General features: G+C 45.4%; 1 protein-coding gene across 1 annotated transcript in view; it reads left to right on the top strand.

The window, feature by feature from the left end:
* Positions 1 to 20,816, top strand: part of arhgap24 (Rho GTPase activating protein 24) — a 231,365-nt gene that overhangs the window by 203,148 nt on the left and 7,401 nt on the right. Inside the window, 7 exon segments of the mRNA XM_065007614.1 lie at positions 5,975 to 6,182; positions 12,569 to 12,701; positions 14,522 to 14,595; positions 14,780 to 14,901; positions 15,165 to 15,277; positions 15,768 to 16,110; positions 16,561 to 17,281. Of these exon segments, the coding sequence (XP_064863686.1) occupies positions 5,975 to 6,182; positions 12,569 to 12,701; positions 14,522 to 14,595; positions 14,780 to 14,901; positions 15,165 to 15,277; positions 15,768 to 16,110; positions 16,561 to 17,281 (1,714 nt within the window).

The following is a 20,816-nucleotide window of genomic DNA, read 5'->3' on the forward strand; positions in this document are numbered from 1 at the left end:
GGATAATAGTACCTTTTCTGGCTCTGTGAAAGGGTAGTCGTTTCATGTTGACAATATCCAAGGAATTTCCCTTCCCTCATCCACAGCCAGGAGAGACGACTGTCTGACTGTTTTATTTGTATAGTTTATCCTCCGTTAGTCAGTACCTCTTCTAAGAGGGTGTGTTCTTTGATTAGCTCTTGTGGGATCAAAGCCTGTGAAGAATATTTGTGCAATTACATGATTTACAGACCCCCTGGATCCAGTTTCCACAGAGCAGAGAGAGGAGAAAATCAAATCAAATTGTATTGGTCACATACATATATTTAGCAGATGTAATTCTGGGTGTAGTGAAATGCTTGTTCCTAGCTCCAACAGTGCAGTAACATCTAACAATACACAACAATACACACACATCTAAAAAGGAAAATAATGGAAATAAGAAATATAGAAATATTAGGATGAGCAATGTCGGACTCCGGAGTATAAATATATATGTGATGGGATGTATAGATATTATGGACAGTCTGTGGATAGAATATGTAGTATATCTGAAGAATAGAATAGTATATGTACAGCAATAGTTAAATAGGATGAATTTGACTAGAATCCAGCATGTACATATTTTTTTATTTTACCTTTATTTAACTAGGCAAGTCAGTTGAGAACAAATTCTTATTTTCAATGACGGCCTAGGAACAGTGGGTTAACTGCCTGTTCAGGGGCAGAACGACAGATTTGTACCTTGTCAGTTCGGGGGTTTGAACTTGCAACCTTCCGGTTACTAGTCCAACGCTCTAACCACAAAGCTACGCTGCCGCCCCGGCAAGTGGGTTAAAGAGTAAACATTATTCAAGTGACCAGTCAGTCTCTGGGTCCCGGCTATGATGCACTCCCTTCTGGATGGTAGCGGGGTGAACAGGCCTTGGCTCGGCGGGGTGAACAGGCCTTGATGAACTTCTTTGACTTCCTGTGACACCGGGTGCTGTAGATGTCCTGGAGGCCAGGCAGCGTGCCCTCAGTGATGCGATGTGCAAGCCGCAGCATCCTCTGGAGAGCTCTGCGGTTGAGGGCGGTGCAGTTGCCGTACCAGGCGGTGATACAGCCTGACAGGATGCTCTCAATGGTGCATCCGTAAAAGTTTGTGAGGGTCTTAGGGGCCAAGGCAAGGTTGAAGAGGCGCTGTTGCACCTTCTTCACCACACTGTCTGTGTGGGTGGACCATTTTACATTGTCAGTGATGTGTACGCCGAGGAACTTTAAGCTTTTTTCCACCTTCTCCACTGCGGCCCTGTTGATGTGAATGGTTGCGTGCTCCCTCTGCTGTCTCCTGAAGTCCACGATCAGCTCCTTCATTGTGTTGACATTGAGGGAGAGGTTATTTTCCTGGCACCACTCCACCAGGGCCCTCACCTCCTCCCTGTCGGCTGTTTCGCAACTGGGAGAATAATGTAATATAAGGCTTTCTATTGTAGAGAGACCACTCAAACACACACCACTCAAACAAATAGCTCCAATATGCTGAGAGAGAGGAGCTATGGCCAACTGGAGACTATAGCCCTACAAAATAGTCTAACGACATTGAGCTCTTGGCTTTAGATGAAAGGAATGAGGTGGACCAGCCGTAACCTTTTTCTGTACCACCAACTGACTTTTGCTCTGTCCGGAGTACCCCTGAAGTACCCCCTTGTGTGCATTTGACCAGTAAGCCTATGGTCTCATGAGTCTTCTACACCGGGGTACCCCCTGTGTACCCCGGTATATTTGTAGCAAACAGAGCGAGCAGTGGCTCGAACAAGAGCCACGATCGTAAATGTTAATGCATTTGGGAATAGAATGTATTTTTCTCACAGTCGTTCGCACCCAGACTTCCACAGCAAGGAGACCAAACTCTTCCTACTCCTGAGGACTGATACTGCTGAGGACTGATATTAATGAGGACTGATACTCCTGAGGACTGATACTCCTGAGGACTGATAAGCCTGACTGATAAGCCTGCAGACTGATACTCCTGAGGACTGATACTCATGAGGACTGATACTCATGAGGACTGATACTCCTAAGGACAGATACTCCTGAGGACAGATATTCATGAAGACTGATACTCCTAAAGACAGATACTCCTGAGGACTCATAATCCAGAGGACAGATACTCCAGAGGTCTGATACTCCAGAGGACTGATACTCCAGAGGACTGATGCTCCTGAGGTCTGATGCTCCTGAGGACGGATACTCCTGAGGACGGATACTCCTGAGGACGGATACTCCTGAGGACAGATACTCCTGAGGACAGATACTCCTGAGGACGGATACTCCTGAGGACTGATACTCCAGAGGACTGATGCTCCTGAGGTCTGATGCTCCTGAGGACGGATACTCCTGAGGACGGATACTCCTGAGGACGGATACTCCTGAGGACGGATACTCCAGAGGTCTGATACTCCAGAGGACGGATACTCCAGAGGACAGATACTCCAGAGGACTGATACTCCAGAGGACTGATACTCCAGAGGACTGATACTCCAGAGGACTGATACTCCAGAGGACAGATACTCCAGAGGACAGATACTCCAGAGGTCTGATACTCCAGAGGTCTGATACTCCAGAGGTCTGATACTCCAGAGGTCTGATACTCCAGAGGACAGATACTCCTGAGGACTCATACTCCCGAGGGCTTTGGCTCAGTCAAGAGAGCACCATGAGAGAGCACAGTGGAAATGATTAGCGCTAGAATGTGTGTGTGGGGGTGTGTGTGGGTGTGTGTCTGGCGGCCTGAACAGCATTCACCACACACGTCAGACAACGGAGGGCAGTGAGAGGGGCCTCTCTCTCTCTCACTCTCACTCTCACTCTCACTCCCTCGACTGGATGTTTGGAGGCAATAGAATGGAGGGTTAGGACGACAAGAGGACTGTGTTGTATGGAGTGAAGAGGGGAGGGGCCGGGAGCACTCAGCTCAGCAGGCAGTAAGCTTGAGGAGAGGAGTTGACCTGGCAGGACCTGAGTGTTGAAGGAGGTTGCTAATTGGCTGTGGTAAAGCTGTCACAGTCTCCACTCCAGACCAGACTAGACGGTCGACCATCCAGGGAGTCTGTATAAAAGCCAGACTCTCCTCACCCGGCCTGGCCCAGGCCAGCATGTCAGGAGGATTTACGTGTTTAAATCTACAGTAGCCTTCCACCTCTGCTAATACACCCACAGATCTACACACACACACACACACACACACACAAATGTACAAATGTACACACACACACTCTGAACTGCTATATGTGGCCTCTGGATAACACTCTCAGATTCATGGCCTACGGAATTTCTACTGACATTTCTCATCCTCTTTTCTTTGTATTCCTTTACTGGAGAAAGTAGTCTGGACACTTTGTTCAAGCCTCTCCCTGTGGAGAATGTAGTCTGGACACTTTGTTCAAGCCTCTCCCTGTGGAGAATGTAGTGTGGACACTTTGTTCAAGCCTCTCCCTGTGGAGAATGTAGTGTGGACACTTTGTTTAAGCCTCTCCTTGTGGAGAAAGTAGTCTGGACACTTTGTTCAAGCCTCTCCTTGTGGAGAAAGTAGTCTGGACACTTTGTTTAAGCCTCTCCTTGTGGAGAAAGTACTCTGGACACTTTGTTCAAGCCTCTCCTTGTGGAGAAAGTACTCTGGACACTTTGTTTAAGCCTCTCCTTGTGGATAAAGTAGTCTGGACACTTTGTTTAAGCCTCTCCTTGTGGAGAAAGTAGTCTGGACACTTTGTTTAAGCCTCTCCTTGTGGAGAAAGTAGTCTGGACACTTTGTTTAAGCCTCTCCTTGTGGAGAAAGTAGTCTGGACACTTTGTTTAAGCCTCTCCTTGTGGAGAAAGTAGTCTGGACACTTTGTTCAAGCCTCTCCTTGTGGAGAAAGTAGTCTGGACACTTTGTTTAAGCCTCTCCTTGTGGAGAAAGTAGTCTGGACACTTTGTTCAAGCCTCTCCTTGTGGAGAAAGTAGTCTGGACACTCTTCCTTTTCATGAGTGAGAGGTTTTCTTAGTTTGATCTGTGTATTTTGTGAAGATCTGACGTCACATTCTATAAAACATTTCTTCAACTTCTGTTTTTGAATTAATGGAAACCGAAAGGACAGAAACAGAAGCCTGGAAGAAGGACCCAGGGTAGAGAAAACATCTGGAAATACTCTTACCACAGTACTCTGCTGTTCAGAGTAACTGAAACCTCACTGAAAACCACAAACAATGACAAAGTTATCATCCCCATGGGGACATGCCTGTCACATCTCTGTCTTTCTATCTGCTCACACAGCTGCTTGAATACACAGACCGTACTCGTCTTTTCCCTCATCTCCAACGATGCTGAAGCACGGGGGACTTTAACATTGTGTTCCTTCAGCGCTCTGATTTTTACCATAGGTTTTTATTCATGGGATCATCTACCGGAACAAGTTGTGCCAGCTTCAAGAGGGGTGAGGTAAACACGGCGCGACTCGTCTGGACACAGCCGTGTGTGAAGAGAAGGGGTCACAGGGGTTACGTGTTTTAGGACTTTACATACCAGAACAGAACCACTTAGGGCTGATTGGGAAAACCTATGTGTATGAGATGACAAGGTCATGCTCCTTATTGGGTTTTAAGGTGGAGATATACTGTTGACAAAGATACTGTATTATAAGTGAGTGTTGCTGAGTGTTTTGTCATTTTGTTTATTAGCTCAATGTTTCCGAATGTCTCTGTATCAACTCTTTGGTAAGATTGGAACAACACACTTTAGGACATGCAGGATTCTGAACAACAGAATGAGACTATTGCAGTTGCTCATTGTTAACTGTGCCATACCTCATTGTAGCCTACCACATGTTGTGTTCAGGGCCAGGCCTCTGTCTCTGTCTGTGTCTGGAGACCAGAACAGTATGCAGCAGATCCAACGCTCTCAGGAAGGCGGCCTAATGGGGGATTAGAGCTGCTAAGGCCGCCTTCCTGAGAGCGTTGGATCTGAACACAGTCCACATGAGACCTTTACATGTGAACTACACCTGGGTTCAAACACTATTTGAAATCGTTCAAATACTTTGAGTGTTTGTGTCATCCTGCCTGGAGTGCCAGATGGCCGATTTTGCTTGTTTAGGACCATTTTATTAGTCCAGCCAGGTCTGATGTGAATCACAATTTGTTTCTAATGGATTGCCACAGACAAAAGGCCAGAGCAGCAGAGAGTAGAACAAAGGACAGGAGAGGAGACCAGATGAGAGGAGAGGAGAACAGAACAGAGTAGAACAGAGAAAAGGAGAGGAGAACCAAACAAAGGAGAGGAGAGGAGAGGAGAGGAGAGGAGAGGAGAGGAGAGGAGAGGAGAGGAGAGGAGAGGAGAGGAGAGGAGAGGAGAGGAGAGGAGAGGAGAGGAAGTTTGATTTAATCTCTTGGATTTGTAGGTGTTTTGTGGGGGATTAATAATACATTTTCTTTACTACAGTGGTCAGAGTCAGATCTATTTTAGGCTGAGAACAGAAAAACAGATTCCATTGGAATTAATCAGATGGTTTAGGATCCCCATGTCCTCTTTGATGCTGTTATCTGTGTGGCTTTAGTAACATGAGCCACTTTCTCCATATTTGATACATTCAGATCGGGGGATAAATCTGGGCTGTTTTTTAATGGGCTTGATGTGATGCCTGGTTTGACAGGATATTTTCCCTTTAATGTTCTATAAGAAAATGCAAAAAAAAACACTGCCAGTTAGTCCATCTTTTTGAAAAAATCACTGTTAACTGAACACTAATGCAGTGTTCTTCATAGCACACAGTGTTATGTTTCCTATGATACCTTTAGCTGTGAGTTGATGGCTGTTTAACATCCTCTAGCAAGCATTCCACATGCCAATGAGTTGTTACTCATCATGTACAGGATGTCTTTTGGAAGAAAGAACAAAAAAAACACAGATTTAACAAGAAAGGCACAATATACATCCTAAATCCTAACATTGAGCTGTGTGTGTTTGTGTCTCTGTCAGGTATCTTTGGTCAGAAGCTGGAGGAGACGGTGCGGTACGAGAGGCGTTATGGGAGCAGGCAGGCCCCCATGCTGGTGGAGCAGTGTGTGGGCTTTATACGCAAGTGGGGCCTACGGGAAGAAGGACTGTTCAGGCTACCAGGGCAGGCCAACTTGGTCAAAGAGCTGCAGGATGCATTTGACTGCGGAGAGAAGCCCTCCTTCGACTGGTATGTTACATTTACTGTAAACGAGATGAAGAAATGTGTACAACTGTAAATGCACAACTTTCATTTTGCGTTTTGTGTTTGAGTGCGATTCTGTTCATTCCATTATGAGCCTGTCCTCCTTATCTCTCCCTCCACCAGCCTCCACTGGTGTGTATATATATATATATATATATACAGTATGGACTTTTTTAAGGAAAACCCCGCCTTGGACTGCATGTCAGCAATATACAATATACTGTATATACACTGAGTATACAAAACATTAAGGACACCTGCTCTTTCCATTCAGAGGATGAATGGGCAAGACAAAAGATTTAAGTGCCTTTGAACAGGGTAATGGTAGTAGGTGCCAGGTGCACCGATTTGTGTCAAGAACTGCAATGCTGCTGGGTTTTTCACGCTCAACAGTTTCCATGTGTGTATCAAGAATGGTGCACCACCCAAAGGACATCCAGCCAAGTTGACACAACTGTGGGAAGCATTAGAGTCAACATGGACCAGCATTCCTGTGGAACGCTTTCGACACCTTGTAAGGTCCATGCCGTGACGAATTGAGGCTGTTCTGAGGGAAAACGGGGGTGCAACTCAATATTAGGATGTGTATGGGAACCCACAGCATTGGCAGTGCTCTCGCCATTCTTATTCACTCTGCAATATATAGCATCTCAAATCAAATTCCACATTTTTAATCCTGTTTCCTGCTAATTCTGTATCGGTGTCTGCCAGGATCTTATAAAATATTCCCACAGTAATAATAATTCTCAGACTGGGAATGACATGGAATTAAATCTGGGAGTGGAAAGTGGTGACAGACAGCTTTTGGCACATCCACCTAATGCCTCAGGGCATTATTATGGGATGCTCAGACACCTTCCCTGTGATTACTTTTACTGACAGCTCTGTTGATATGCATTTCGTGCACATTACCTATATGAGTTCTCAGATAGGTTAGCTGTTTAAAATTAAATGAGAAGTCACACCAACAATTTATTTTTAAACAAATGTACTTTTTTTTCCCCCAGCATGCTCTACTGCAGATTGATATTTTGGAATCGTTTTTAATATCTGTGTTTTTTGCATGTACACTGAGTGATTCATTGATCAAAAGTTATGCAACACAAAGATAACATTTTTTTTCTTCTAAACTAATCCAATTATGTAATTTTGGCACCCATTACTGAAATGGTTGTTCCAGTTTAAATGGCTTGAGTAGTTTCTTCCCACTGTTCTTAACCCTGGCAGTCAGATCTGAATACAGGTTGCGGGTGAAAACACTGCTGGATAATCTAATGCTGGCTGGATTCCAATCGGATTACACATCACTTTGCAAGCCAGCGTAATGTGATTCACAGTTAGGGTTGCACAATTCTGGTAAATTTCCTGGTAAATTTCCTTGGTTTTCCAGAAATCCTGGTTGATAGATTACTGGATATTTTTTTTTTTTTTTGGGGGGGCAAGTTAATGGAAATCTGCAACCCTACTATACCTTACTCAAAAAAACTGCATATGTTTTACTCATATGAAGTTAGTACTGCTCACTTGAGCTATTTAACTTTCTTAACTACACTTTTTTTTTTTTTAGGAAATGTGTTTCCTCAAAATGTTTGAGTAGCCAGAACTTATCGGGGTTTTAAAGTATAGAGGCCGATTCAGAGTCGAGATAAGTGTGCTCAACTCTGACTTCAGTGGAAACCATCAGTAAGAAACTTGCAGGAGTATTAAAAATGCAAGAGGGAGAGAGGGAGGGAAGGCGAGCGAGGTAAGAAGGGAGAGAAATAGGTGGAAAGGGTGGAAGGGAAAAAGAGGGATATGGGGTCTCATCGAGTGTGACTGTAATGTGCTGATTACATTCTGACGCTGACAGTCCTCCTGTAGTATTCTAACTCAGAATTACATTACATTCTAATGCTGACAGTCCTCCTGTAGTATTCTAACTCAGAATGACATTACATTCTGACTCTGACAGTCCTCCTGTAGTATTCTAACTCAGAATGACATTACATTCTGACGCTGACAGTCCTCCTGTAGTATTCTAACTCAGAATGACATTACATTCTGACGCTGACAGTCCTCCTGTAGTATTCTAACTCAGAATGACATTACAGTCTGACGCTGACAGTCCTCCTGTAGTATTCTAACTCAGAATGACATTACATTCTAATGCTGACAGTCCTCCTGTAGTGTTCTAACTCAGAATGACATTACATTCTGACACTGACAGTCCTCCTGTAGTATTGTAACTCAGAATGACATTACATTCTGACGCTGACAGTCCTCCTGTAGTGTTCTAACTCAGAATGACATTACATTCTGACGCTGATAGTCCTCCTGTAGTGTTCTAACTCAGAATGATATTACATTCTGACACTGACAGTCCTCCTGTAGTATTCTAACTCAGAATGACATTACATTCTGACGCTGACAGTCCTGTAGTATTCTAACTCAGAATGACATTACATTCTGACACTGACAGTCCTCCTGTAGTATTCTAACTCAGAATGACATTACATTCTGACACTGACAGTCCTCCTGTAGTATTCTAACTCAGAATGACATTACATTCTGACGCTGACAGTCCTGTAGTATTCTAACTCAGAATGACATTACATTCTGACACTGACAGTCCTCCTGTAGTGTTCTAACTCAGAATGACATTACATTCTGACGCTGACAGTCCTCCTGTAGTGTTCTAACTCAGAATGACATTACATTCTGACACTGACAGTCCTCCTGTAGTATTCTAACTCAGAATGACATTACATTCTGACTCTGACAGTCCTCCTGTAGTATTCTAACTCAGAATGACATTACATTCTGACACTGACAGTCCTCCTGTAGTATTCTAACTCAGAATGACATTACATTCTGACGCTGACAGTCCTCCTGTAGTGTTCTAACTCAGAATGACATTACATTCTGACACTGACAGTCCTCCTGTAGTATTCTAACTCAGAATGACATTACATTCTGACACTGACAGTCCTCCTGTAGTATTCTAACTCAGAATGACATTACATTCTGACACTGACAGTCCTCCTGTAGTATTCTAACTCAGAATGACATTACATTCTGACACTGACAGTCCTCCTGTAGTGTTCTAACTCAGAATGACATTACATTCTGACACTGACAGTCCTCCTGTAGTATTCTAACTCAGAATGACATTACATTCTGACACTGACAGTCCTCCTGTAGTATTCTAACTCAGAATGACATTACATTCTGACGCTGACAGTCCTGTAGTATTCTAACTCAGAATGACATTACATTCTGACGCTGACAGTCCTCCTGTAGTATTCTAACTCAGAATGACATTACATTCTGACACTGACAGTCCTCCTGTAGTATTCTAACTCAGAATGACCTTACATTCTGACACTGACAGTCCTCCTGTAGTGTTCTAACTCAGAATGACATTACATTCTGACACTGACAGTCCTCCTGTAGTATTCTAACTCAGAATGACATTACATTCTGTTGCTGACAGTCCTCCTGTAGTATTGTAACTCAGAATTCTTCCATAGCGACTCAGGGCAGGCGAGAAGAGAATACTGGCATAGAGGTGACGATTGGGACTGTTTTAATATGATCTCCTCAACTATAGCACTGAGATAGAACTGTTAATGGGAGGGAGGGAGGGAGGGAGGGAGGGAGAGAACCCCTACTGTGTGGGATGTAGCAGAGAGGGATGTGTGTATCTGGATGGTGACACCTTCCATAACTCAGAGATGATAGAGGCATGTGAGAGATGGTCCCCTCTCCCACCACACACCACCGCCCACAGTATGACATTACTCAGAATGACATTACATTCTGACGCTGACAGTCCTCCTGTAGTATTCTAACTCAGAATTCTTCCATAGCGACTCAGGGCAGGCGAGAAGAGAACACTGACATAGAGGTGATCATTGGGACTGTTTTAACATGCTGTCACACTTTATTTATGCACTACATCGTACAGTGCCCTCCACTTATATTGGCACTCGTGATAAATATGAGCAAAACGGGCTGTAAAGAAAATATATTTGCAGTAATAACGTGTGACAAAAGGTTGTTGAGCTCCACAAATAAGGAAATCGCTATAAGAAAATAGTTCAACGGTTGAAAATGTCAATTTCCACTATCATGGCAATAATTAAGAAGGTTAAAGCAACTGGAGATGTTAACAACTGGCCTGGAAGAGGACGTGGGTCTATAGGACGATGGTTCGAGTGGCCAAAAAATCTCCAAGGGTCACAGATGTGAAATTGCAGACATTGGTTGGGTCTTGGGGTCAGAAAATCTCCAAAACTACGATCAGATTTCACCTTCAAACGGTACTAGAGCTTTCAATGGGACCGGATTCTATGGTCAGATGAGACCAAAATATAGATTTTTGGAAATAAACACCAGAGGGGGGGTTTGGCGCAGACAGAAAGATAGATATGTAGAAAAGTACCTCATCCCCACTGTGAAGATAGTCATCCCCACTGTGAAGATAGTCATCCCCACTGTGAAGATTGTCATCCCCACTGTGAAGATTGTCATCCCCACTGTGAAGATTGTCATCCCCACTGTGAAGATTGTCATCCCCACTGTGAAGATAGTCATCCCCACTGTGAAGATAGTCATCCCCACTGTGAAGATAGTCATCCCCACTGTGAAGATAGTCATCCCCACTGTGAAGATAGTCATCCCCACTGTGAAGATAGTCATCCCCACTGTGAAGATTGTCATCCCCACTGTGAAGATTGTCATCCCCACTGTGAAGATTGTCATCCCCACTGTGAAGATAGTCATCCCCACTGTGAAGATAGTCATCCCCACTGTGAAGATAGTCATCCCCACTGTGAAGATAGTCATCCCCACTGTGAAGATAGTCATCCCCACTGTGAAGATAGTCATCCCCACTGTGAAGATAGTCATCCCCACTGTGAAGATAGTCATCCCCACTGTGAAGATAGTCATCCCCACTGTGAAGATTGTCATCCCCACTGTGAAGATTGTCATCCCCACTGTGAAGATTGTCATCCCCACTGTGAAGATTGTCATCCCCACTGTGAAGATTGTCATCCCCACTGTGAAGATAGTCATCCCCACTGTGAAGATAGTCATCCCCACTGTGAAGATAGTCATCCCCACTGTGAAGATAGTCATCCCCACTGTGAAGATAGTCATCCCCACTGTGAAGATAGTCATCCCCACTGTGAAGATAGTCATCCCCACTGTGAAGATAGTCATCCCCACTGTGAAGATTGTCATCCCCACTGTGAAGATAGTCATCCCCACTGTGAAGATAGTCATCCCCACTGTGAAGTATGGTGGTGGGTCGTTGATGTTGTGGGGCTCTTTTTCTTCCAAAGGCCCTGGACAACTAGTTAGGATACATGGTATCATGGACTCCATCATGTACCAGCAGATATTAAACCAAAACCTGACTGCCTCTACTTGGAAGCTTAAACCTGGCCGTGGTGAGATCTTCCAGTAGGACAATGAACCAAAGTACACAAAATCAACACAAAAACTGTTCACTGACCACAGAATCAAGGTTTTGCCATAGCCGTCCCACCCAGTCCTCTGACCTAAACCTCATAGAAAACCTGTGGAATGAGCTGAAGAGGAGAGTCCACAAGCGTGGACCTGGGAATCTGAAGGATCTGGTCTCAGATCTCTTGTCATGTGTTCTCCAACCTCATTACGCATTATAGGAGATGACTCAGAGCTGTTATCTTGGCTTAGGGAGGTTGCACAAAGTATTGCATGAAGGGGTGCCAATAATTGTGGCACACATATATTTGAGAAAAACATTTGTTTTATGTTAAGAATGTATTTTTTATTTCAATAATCTTACTTTCATTAAACGTTAGATTTGTGTGAATATTTTGAAAGAAGACAAAGAGGATAAACAATTTTTAAAACATTTCATAGCCCTTTTTTTCATAGCCCTTTTACCAAGGGTGCCAATATTAGTGGAGGGCACTTCACATCCATCCTTCCACCCTCCCACCATCCCTCTCTCCTTTCCCTCCCTCATTGCCCCCTCCATACATTGATCTGTGTTTATGTCTTCTTCGTTTAAAGGTGCTTCATCTTACTCTCTCTACCCCTCTCCTCTACCTCTCTGCCTTCATCTCACTCCCCACTCTCCTCTCTCTCTGCCTCCATCTCTGTCCCTCCCTCTCCTCTCCCTCTCTGCCTCCATCTTTGGCTCGCTATTTCTCTCTCTATTTCACCCTCTCACTTTCTCCTCTCTCATCCCTCTCTCTTCTCTCTCTCTATCCTCTCCTCTCTCTCCCTTCTCTCTCTTCTCTCTCTCTTCTATCTCTCCTCTTTCTCTCCTCTCTCTCTGCTCCTTCGCTCTCTCACTCTCTCCTCTCCCTCTCTCCCTCTCCTTCCTCTCTCTGCAGTAATACAGATGTTCATACAGTAGCCTCTCTACTAAAGCTGTATCTCAGAGAGCTACCAGAACCAGTCATCCCCTTCTCCAAGTTTGATGACTTCCTCTCCTGCACCAAAATGCTCTGCAAGGATGAGGAATCTGTAAGTACTTCCTGGGTCTAAGATTTAAGTTGTATCTGAAATGGCTTCCTATTCACTTTACTGCGTTGGGCCCTACTTTGTACCAGAGCATGTGAGACATGTCAAAAGTAGTAATAGGGTACCGTTAACCATTCATATCGGATTAATCTTCTCTCACACTTCAAGACTTGCTGCTTTATGGGGTATTAGTCCTCAACTCCCCTCAGTCACTCTCCAATCCTGTTTGTTTTCATCTTTCATTCAGCAACTTGGTGTGTGTTTTAGCTGGGCTGAGCTGTGTGTGTGTGTGTGTGTGTGTGTCTTAGCTGGGCTGAGCTGTGTGTGTGTTTGCGTATGTACGTGCGTGCTTGCATGCCCATGTGTGAATCTAACTCCAGCGTGACTTATAGGCTAGCTATCTTACCTCTGAAAACACATAGCCAGTCAACCAGTTAGCCAGTCAACCAGTCAGCCAGTCAACAAGTCAGCCAGTGAGCCAGCCAACCAGTCAGCCAGTCAACCCATAGGTATCGGATCATTTCACAGCAAACACAATCAAAGTCCTGAGCATGACCAGCAGATTGAACTGAAGAAGCCAAACATTTTTCTCTATATCTCATATTCCCACCCTGCTTTGCTGTCTTTTCTATGAATTGTTTGAAAGACACAGTGAAAATGTCAAAGAAAGTGAAGGTTTTCTTTTCTTCACAGGATCAGTGTAGACCTTGAGAATGGCCCGCCGGTAAAACTAGTGAGGTCACGGCAGGAGACACAATAATGGTCTGGGATACGGGCTTTCTCCCAAATGATACCCTATTGATACCCAGAGCCCTATCGGCTCTGGTTAAAAGTATTGCACTAGATAGGGAATAGGGCTTTCTCCCAAATGATACCCTATTGATGATACCCAGAGCCCTATCGGCTCTGGTTAAAAGTATTGCACTAGATAGGGAATAGGGCTTTCTCCCAAATGATACCCTATTGATACCCAGAGCCCTATCGGCTCTGGTTAAAAGTATTGCACTAGATAGGGAATAGGGCTTTCTCCCAAATGATACCCTATTGATACCCAGAGCCCCATCGGCTCTGGTTAAAAGTATTGCACTAGATAGGGAATAGGGCTTTCTCCCAAATGATACCCTATTGATACCCAGAGCCCTATCGGCTCTGGTTAAAAGTATTGCACTAGATAGGGAATAGGGTGATCTTTGGGACTCAACTAAGGATATGGATTATGGTCAAATCTGGACCAGATTAAAAATGGAGATCTGTTAAGATATCGTCAATGGATCAACTATGACTTGTTAAATGGACCTGGACTCATAAGAGTAATGGTACAGGAATGCTGAATTGGATAAATAGGGTTTATTATGCATGTTTAATATCCATTCATAATGTGGGGAAAATATCGACTAAGGATACATTTAAAGCATACATGTCAACCAGAGTCTTCGTTAACTATTAACTATCTACTCCCGTAAAACAATTAGCTAATATTCTGTGGTGATGTCAAACTATTTGTTTGCCCTAATCCATCCCATGAATCGCTCCCAAGAGTGTAGAACACGTATTAAACTGATACATTAGGGGCTCCTGAGCGGCGCAGTGGTCTAAGGCACTGCTTCTCAGCGCTAGAAGTGACACTGGGGACTTTCTTTTGATGAGCATGAACAGTGGCAGCCATGGAAAGTGTTGGGGAAATAATTGAGTGACATCTTGTGGTCTTAATGTGAATTACAGGGGGGGGGAGTTACCCCAAGGGGGCTTCTTACCCCCTAGTACCCTACTTCTATAGTACATTGGGATGTACATTAAGTGCAACTTGTGTATTCTCTCCCCAGGGAATGAAGGAACTGAAAAGACAAGTGGAATGTCTACCTCCAGTCAACTACAATCTGCTTCAGTACATATGCAGGTAGAGTAGTATAGCTGCATTATTGTGTATTAATATATTACTGTATCATTGTATTACTGTGAAGACCAGTATTCTTTTTCATAGACTGACCTGCAAAGTTTCTAGTGTTGGTGACTTTGTTGTTCCACGGTATTGAACTATCATTAAAAAGCTTACTGGGATGTTAATTGTGTTTCTCCTACAGATTTTTAGATGAAGTCCAGTCCTATTCAGGTGTGAATAAAATGAGTGTCCAGAACCTGGCCACGGTCTTTGGTCCAAATATACTACGGCCAAAGATTGAAGACCCTGTAGCAATCATGGAAGGTCAGTTTATTTTCTACCTCAGCTGGATGTATGTGGCTTTTCAGGTTGCCATTGTCAAAGAGAACCTACCTGGTTAAATAAAGTGCATTTCGATGGAAAAATGTAACTTTTTAAGTGGAAAGAACGGCATACGTGATCTCAATAATTAATCAAATATGTAGTAATTTGACACCATTGTCCTTCTAGGCCTATGACACTGTGAGTATACAGTATTCTGATGCGTATGGACCTGTGAAGACATATAACCTTTCTGGTGTTCTCAGGTACAGTGCTAGTGCAGCAGCTGATGTCTGTTCTGATTGGTCGTCACGACGTGTTGTTCCCTAGAGACGAGGACAGTCCCAAGACACTGGAGCTGGTCAACAACAACAATGAGGTGGGTGGTGTACGAGCCCGTGGGTACGAGGCCAAGCATGGTATTAAAAGCCTGGTACTAGCTAGCTAGCAACACCAAGGTTGTGGGTTCAAATTTACATTTAACATTTACATTTAAGTCATTTAGCAGACGCTCTTATCCAGAGCGACTTACAAATTGGTGCTTTCACCTTATGACATCCAGTGGAACAGCCACTTTACAATAGTGCATCTAGGTCTTTTAAGGGGGGGGAGGGGGGTGAGAAGGATTACTTTATCCTATCCTAGGTATTCCTTAAAGAGGTGGGGTTTCAGGTGTCTGAAACCCCAAATAGTAGTGGAAGGGAATTCGGAATCCCGCTCTAGTGATTAGTAGCCCTGGGACTTGTAAACCCAATTGTCAGCCTTGGCCCATAAGGTTCCTTCTTGGTCTAATGGTTATGACTTCGGGTTCTTTGACATATACTCAAATGTACCCACTGCACTAAGTGTAATATATTATTATCCTGTAGGTCCAGAAGAGGCTGACCCAGATCGTGCCGACGGTACAGACTTCAGAACAGAACAACAATACCCAAATACCCCAGCAGAGGGTGAAACAGTGTTCTTGGGAGACCCCCGAGTCGCCTCACCGCCAGCCCCCGGTAGTGTTAGACAACGGCTCCGGTTCTCCTCGCTCAGCCAGCCCACTTAACGGCCATGTTACCGGGCGCTTTGACCTGGCCCGCAGCCCGCCGTTAACCGTGAAGAAGAACCCGGCGGTCTCCAAGGGCAGCGGCGTGGTCACCAACGGCTCGTTTAGTTGTTCCCCCTCTGGAGACGCAGCCAACCAGGAGAAGAGCCAGACTCTGCCCGGTAACACAGGTTACTATCTGCTCTGTTCTGTCAGATTTGAATTGCACTAGGTTTTGATTTGAATTGCACTAGGTTTTGATTTGAATTGCACTAGGTTTTGATTTGAATTGCACTAGGTTTTGATTTGAACTGCACTAGGTTTTGATTTGAATTGCACTAGGTTTTGATTTGAATTGCACTAGGTTTTGATTTGAATTGCACTAGGTTTTGATTTGAATTGCACTAGGTTTTGATTTGAACTGCACTAGGTTTTGATTTGAATTGCACTAGGGTTTGATTTGAATTGCACTAGGTTTTGATTTTAACTGTTGATTTTGACTGTACTTCTAATGTAAGGTGTCCTTGAGTATAGGATAGGATATACTTTATTGTCCCCGTGGGGAAATGTGTCTTGGACAATGACAGTCCTGAAAGTCACATAAAACGTATTCTTGTTATTTTTATTAATAGGAGTCATCAGCGGCCTCCAGGCCCGGCGCACCTTGAAGGGCTCGGGCACCAAGATGGGCACCAGCGGGGTCCCTAACGGAGGTGTCCGCATGGGTGTGTCAAGTACCGACGTGGTCAACGGTACCCTGAACGGGCGTAATGGTCTGTGGGTTCCCAATGGCTACCCGGTCACCTTACGAGACAGCAAGTCTCGGGACTGTGGGGAGCAGACGACAGCCCAGAACCGGCTGTCCACCTATGACAACGTCCAGCAACAACAACAACAACAACAACAGTTACAAAATCAACAACAGCCGTGTCTCAGCTCTAGCTGTGAGGACAAGCAGAGTGTGGACAGTGCTACCTGGTCCACCTCCTCCTGTGAGATCTCTCTTCCAGACAACTCCACGTCCTGCCGTTCTTCCACCACCACATGCCCAGAACAGGACTTCTACGGTGGGCTGGGCCACTATCAGGACCCCCTGCTGCTGCTGGATGGACCTAGGGGGCTGTCCTCCCTCGACGAGCAGTCTCAGCCAGGGGGGGACGTGGAGGGGGAGCGGAGGAACGGGGCTGGAGGTAGTGGAGGGAGGGGTAGTGGAGCCACCAGCAGCAGTGATAACAGTGAGACGTTCCCTGTCAATAAAGGACCCAGTAGTCACAGTGCTCTACACAGCCTGGTGGCCAGCCTGAAACAGGAGATGCAGAAGCAGAAGACAGAGTACGAGGCCAGGATAACAAGGTAGCACCACTACCTCCTACTGTGTTTTTATAATAAAACTGAGATAGGCATTTATTGAATTTGAGGACAGTTCATACATATCTTAACAAGCTCTTTCTGCAGACGGAGGATATTTCTTAATTGTTTTTCTTCTCTTTCATTGCACTGATCTGAAAGAACGGACAAGGTGAAAGCCAGCCAAGTATTTTACAATCAGTTCAGATGAAGGGAATGAGATGAAGAGAAGACTGTTTTAGAGATTTAAGGAAGAGCTTAAAGATGTCCTTCTGTTGAAAAGCGATATCCCAGTATAAATACAGTAAACACACTAAAGAGAAGACAAAAAAATGTTACGAGCTAAATGTTGTTTTTTTTAGACTGCAAACTTCAACGAGTAGGGCATTGAAGGAATTGGTCTAATGGGAATCCATGATCATATAAAATAACATAGTTAGTTGTCACATACTCTGAAATAAGGACTACACCGAACAGGTGTACTGTAGACCTTACCGTGAAATGGTTACTTACAAGCCCTTAATTAACCAACAATGCTGTTCAAGAAATAGAGTTAAGAAAATATTTACTAAGTAAACTAAAGTTTTAAAAAATTAAAAGAAGTAACACAAGAAAATGTCATAACAATAACGAGGCTATATACATGGGGTACCGGTACCGAGTCAGTATGCAGGGGGTACCGGTACCGAGGCTATATACATGGGGTACCGGTACCGAGTCAGTATGCAGGGGGTACCGGTACCGAGGCTATATACATGGGGTACCGGTACCGAGTCAGTATGCAGGGGGTACCGGTACCGAGGCTATATACATGGGGTACCGGTACCGAGTCAGTATGCAGGGGGTACCGGTACCGAGGCTATATACATGGGGTACCGGTACCGAGTCAATATGCAGGGGGTACCGGTACCGAGGCTATATACATGGGGTACCGGTACCGAGGCTATATACATGGGGTACCGGTACCGAGTCAATATGCAGGGGGTACCGGTACCGAGGCTATATACATGGGGTACCGGTACCGAGTCAATATGCAGGGGGTACCGGTACCGAGGCTATATACATGGGGTACGGTACGAGGCTATATACATGGGGTACCGGTACCGAGTCAATATGCAGGGGGTACCGGTACCGAGGCTATATACATGGGGTACCGGTGCCGAGTCAATATGCAGGGGTACCGGTACCGAGGCTATATACATGGGGTACCGGTACCGAGGCTATATACATGGGGTACCGGTACCGAGTCAATATGCAGGGGGTACCGGTACCGAGGCTATATACATGGGGTACCGGTCGGTACCGAGTCAATATGCGGGGGTACAGGTTAGTTGAGGTAATTTGCAAAGTGACTGTGCATAGATAATAAACAGTGTGTAGCAGCAGTGGATAGGGGGGTCAATGTTAATACTCCGGGTGGCCATTTGATTAATTGTTCAGCAGTCATCAATCAAATGTATTTATAAAGCCCTTCTTACATCAGCTGATGTCACAAAGTGCTGTACAGAAACCCAACCTAAAACCCCAAACAGCAAGCAATGCAGATGTAGAAGCACGGTGGCTTGGAAAAACTCCCTAGAAAGGCCAGAACCTAGGAAGAAACCTAGAGAGGAACCAGGCTATGAGGGGTGGCCAGTCCTCTTCTGGCTGTGCCGGGTGGAGATTATAACAGAACATGGCCAAGATGTTCAAACGTTCATAGATGACCAGCAGGGTCAGATAATAATACTCAGGAGTAAATGTCAGTTGGCTTTTCATAGCCGATCATTCAGAGTATCTCTACCGCACCTGCTGTCTCTAGAGAGTTTAAAACAGCAGGTCTGGGATAAGGTAGCACTTCCGGTGAACAGGTCAGTTTTCCATAGCCACAGGCATAACAGTTGAAACTGGAGTAGCAGCATGACTGGGGACAGCAAGGAGTCATCAGGCCAGGTAGTCCTGAGGCATGGTCCTAGGGCTCCAGATATAACAGACTGACCCTAGCCCCCCGGCACATAAACTATTGCAGCATAAATACTGGAGGCTGGGACAGGAGGGGTCGGGAGATACTGTGGCCCCGTCCAACGATACCCCCAGACAGGGCAAAACAGGCAGGATATAACCCCACCCATTTTGCCAAAGCACAGCCCCCACACCAGTAGAGGGATATCTTCAACCACCAACTGACTATCCTGAGACAAGGCCGAGTATAGCCCACAAAGATCTCCGCCACGGCAAAACCGAAGGGGGGGGGGCAACCCAGACAGGAAGGTCACGTCAGTGACTCAACCCACTCAAGTGATGCACCCCTCCTAGGGACGGCATGGAAGAGCACCAGTAAGCCAGTGACTCAGCCCCTGTAATAGGGTTTGAGGCAGAGAATCCCAGTGGAAAGAGGGGAACCAGCCAGGCAGACACGGCAAGGGCGGTTCGTTGCTACAGTGCCTTTCCGTCATGACTTGGGGGTAGAAGCTGTTAAGGAGCCTTTTGGTCCGAGACTTTTGCAGTGCGGTAGCAGAAAGAACAGTCTATGACTTGGGTGACTGGAGTCTTCCTCTGACACCGCCTAGTATATAGGTCCTAGATGGCAGGAAGTTTGACCCCAGTGATGTACTGGGCCGTATGCACTACCCTCTGTAGCGCCTTATGGTCAGATTCCGAGCAGTTGTCATACCAGGCGGTGATGCAACTGGTCAGAAAGGTGCAGCTATAGAACTGGGGACCAATGCCAAATATTTTCAGTCTCCTGAGGGGGAAAAGGTGTTGTTGTGCCCTCTTCACAATTGTCTTGGTGTGTTTGGACCATGATAGTTTGTTGGTGATACCAAGGAACTTGAAACTCTCGACCCACTCCACTTCAGCCCCGTCGATGTTAATGGGGGCGTGTTCGGCCCCCCTTTTCCTATAGTCCACGATCAGCTCCTTTGTCTTGCTCACATTGAGGAAGAGGTTGTTGTCCTGGCACCACACGGCCAGGTCTCTGACCTCCTCTCTATAGACTGTCTCATCGTTGTCGGTGATCAGGCCTTCCACCGTTGTCTCGTCAACAAACTTCATGATGGTGTTGGAGCCGTACTTGGTCACGCTGTCGTAGGTGAACAGGGAGTACAGGAGGGGACTAAGTACACACTCCCAAGGGGCCCCTGTTTTGATGATCAGCGTGGCAGTTGTGTGGTTGCCTACCCTCACCACCTGGGGCCAGCCCGTCAGGAAGTCCAGGATCCAGTTGCAGAGGGAGGTGTTTAGTCCCAGTGTCCTTAACTTAGTGATGAGCTTCGTGGATACTATGGTGTTGAACGCTGAGCTGTAGTCAATGAACAGCATTCTCACATGGGTGTTCATTTTGTCCAGGTGGGAAAGGGCAGTGTGGAGTGAGATTGAGATTGCGTCATCTGTGGAGCTGTTGGGGCGGTATGCGAATTGGAGTGTGTCTAGCGTTTCCGGGCATGATGGTCTTGATGTGAGTCATGACCGGCCTTTCAAAGCACTTTATGGCTACCGACACGGGCGATAGTCATTTAGGCAGGTTACCTTCGTTTTCTTGGCCACAGGGTCTATGGTG

The sequence above is a fragment of the Oncorhynchus nerka genome, linkage group LG22, assembly GCF_034236695.1.
Source record: "Oncorhynchus nerka isolate Pitt River linkage group LG22, Oner_Uvic_2.0, whole genome shotgun sequence".
Taxonomy (NCBI): Eukaryota; Metazoa; Chordata; class Actinopteri; order Salmoniformes; family Salmonidae; genus Oncorhynchus; species Oncorhynchus nerka.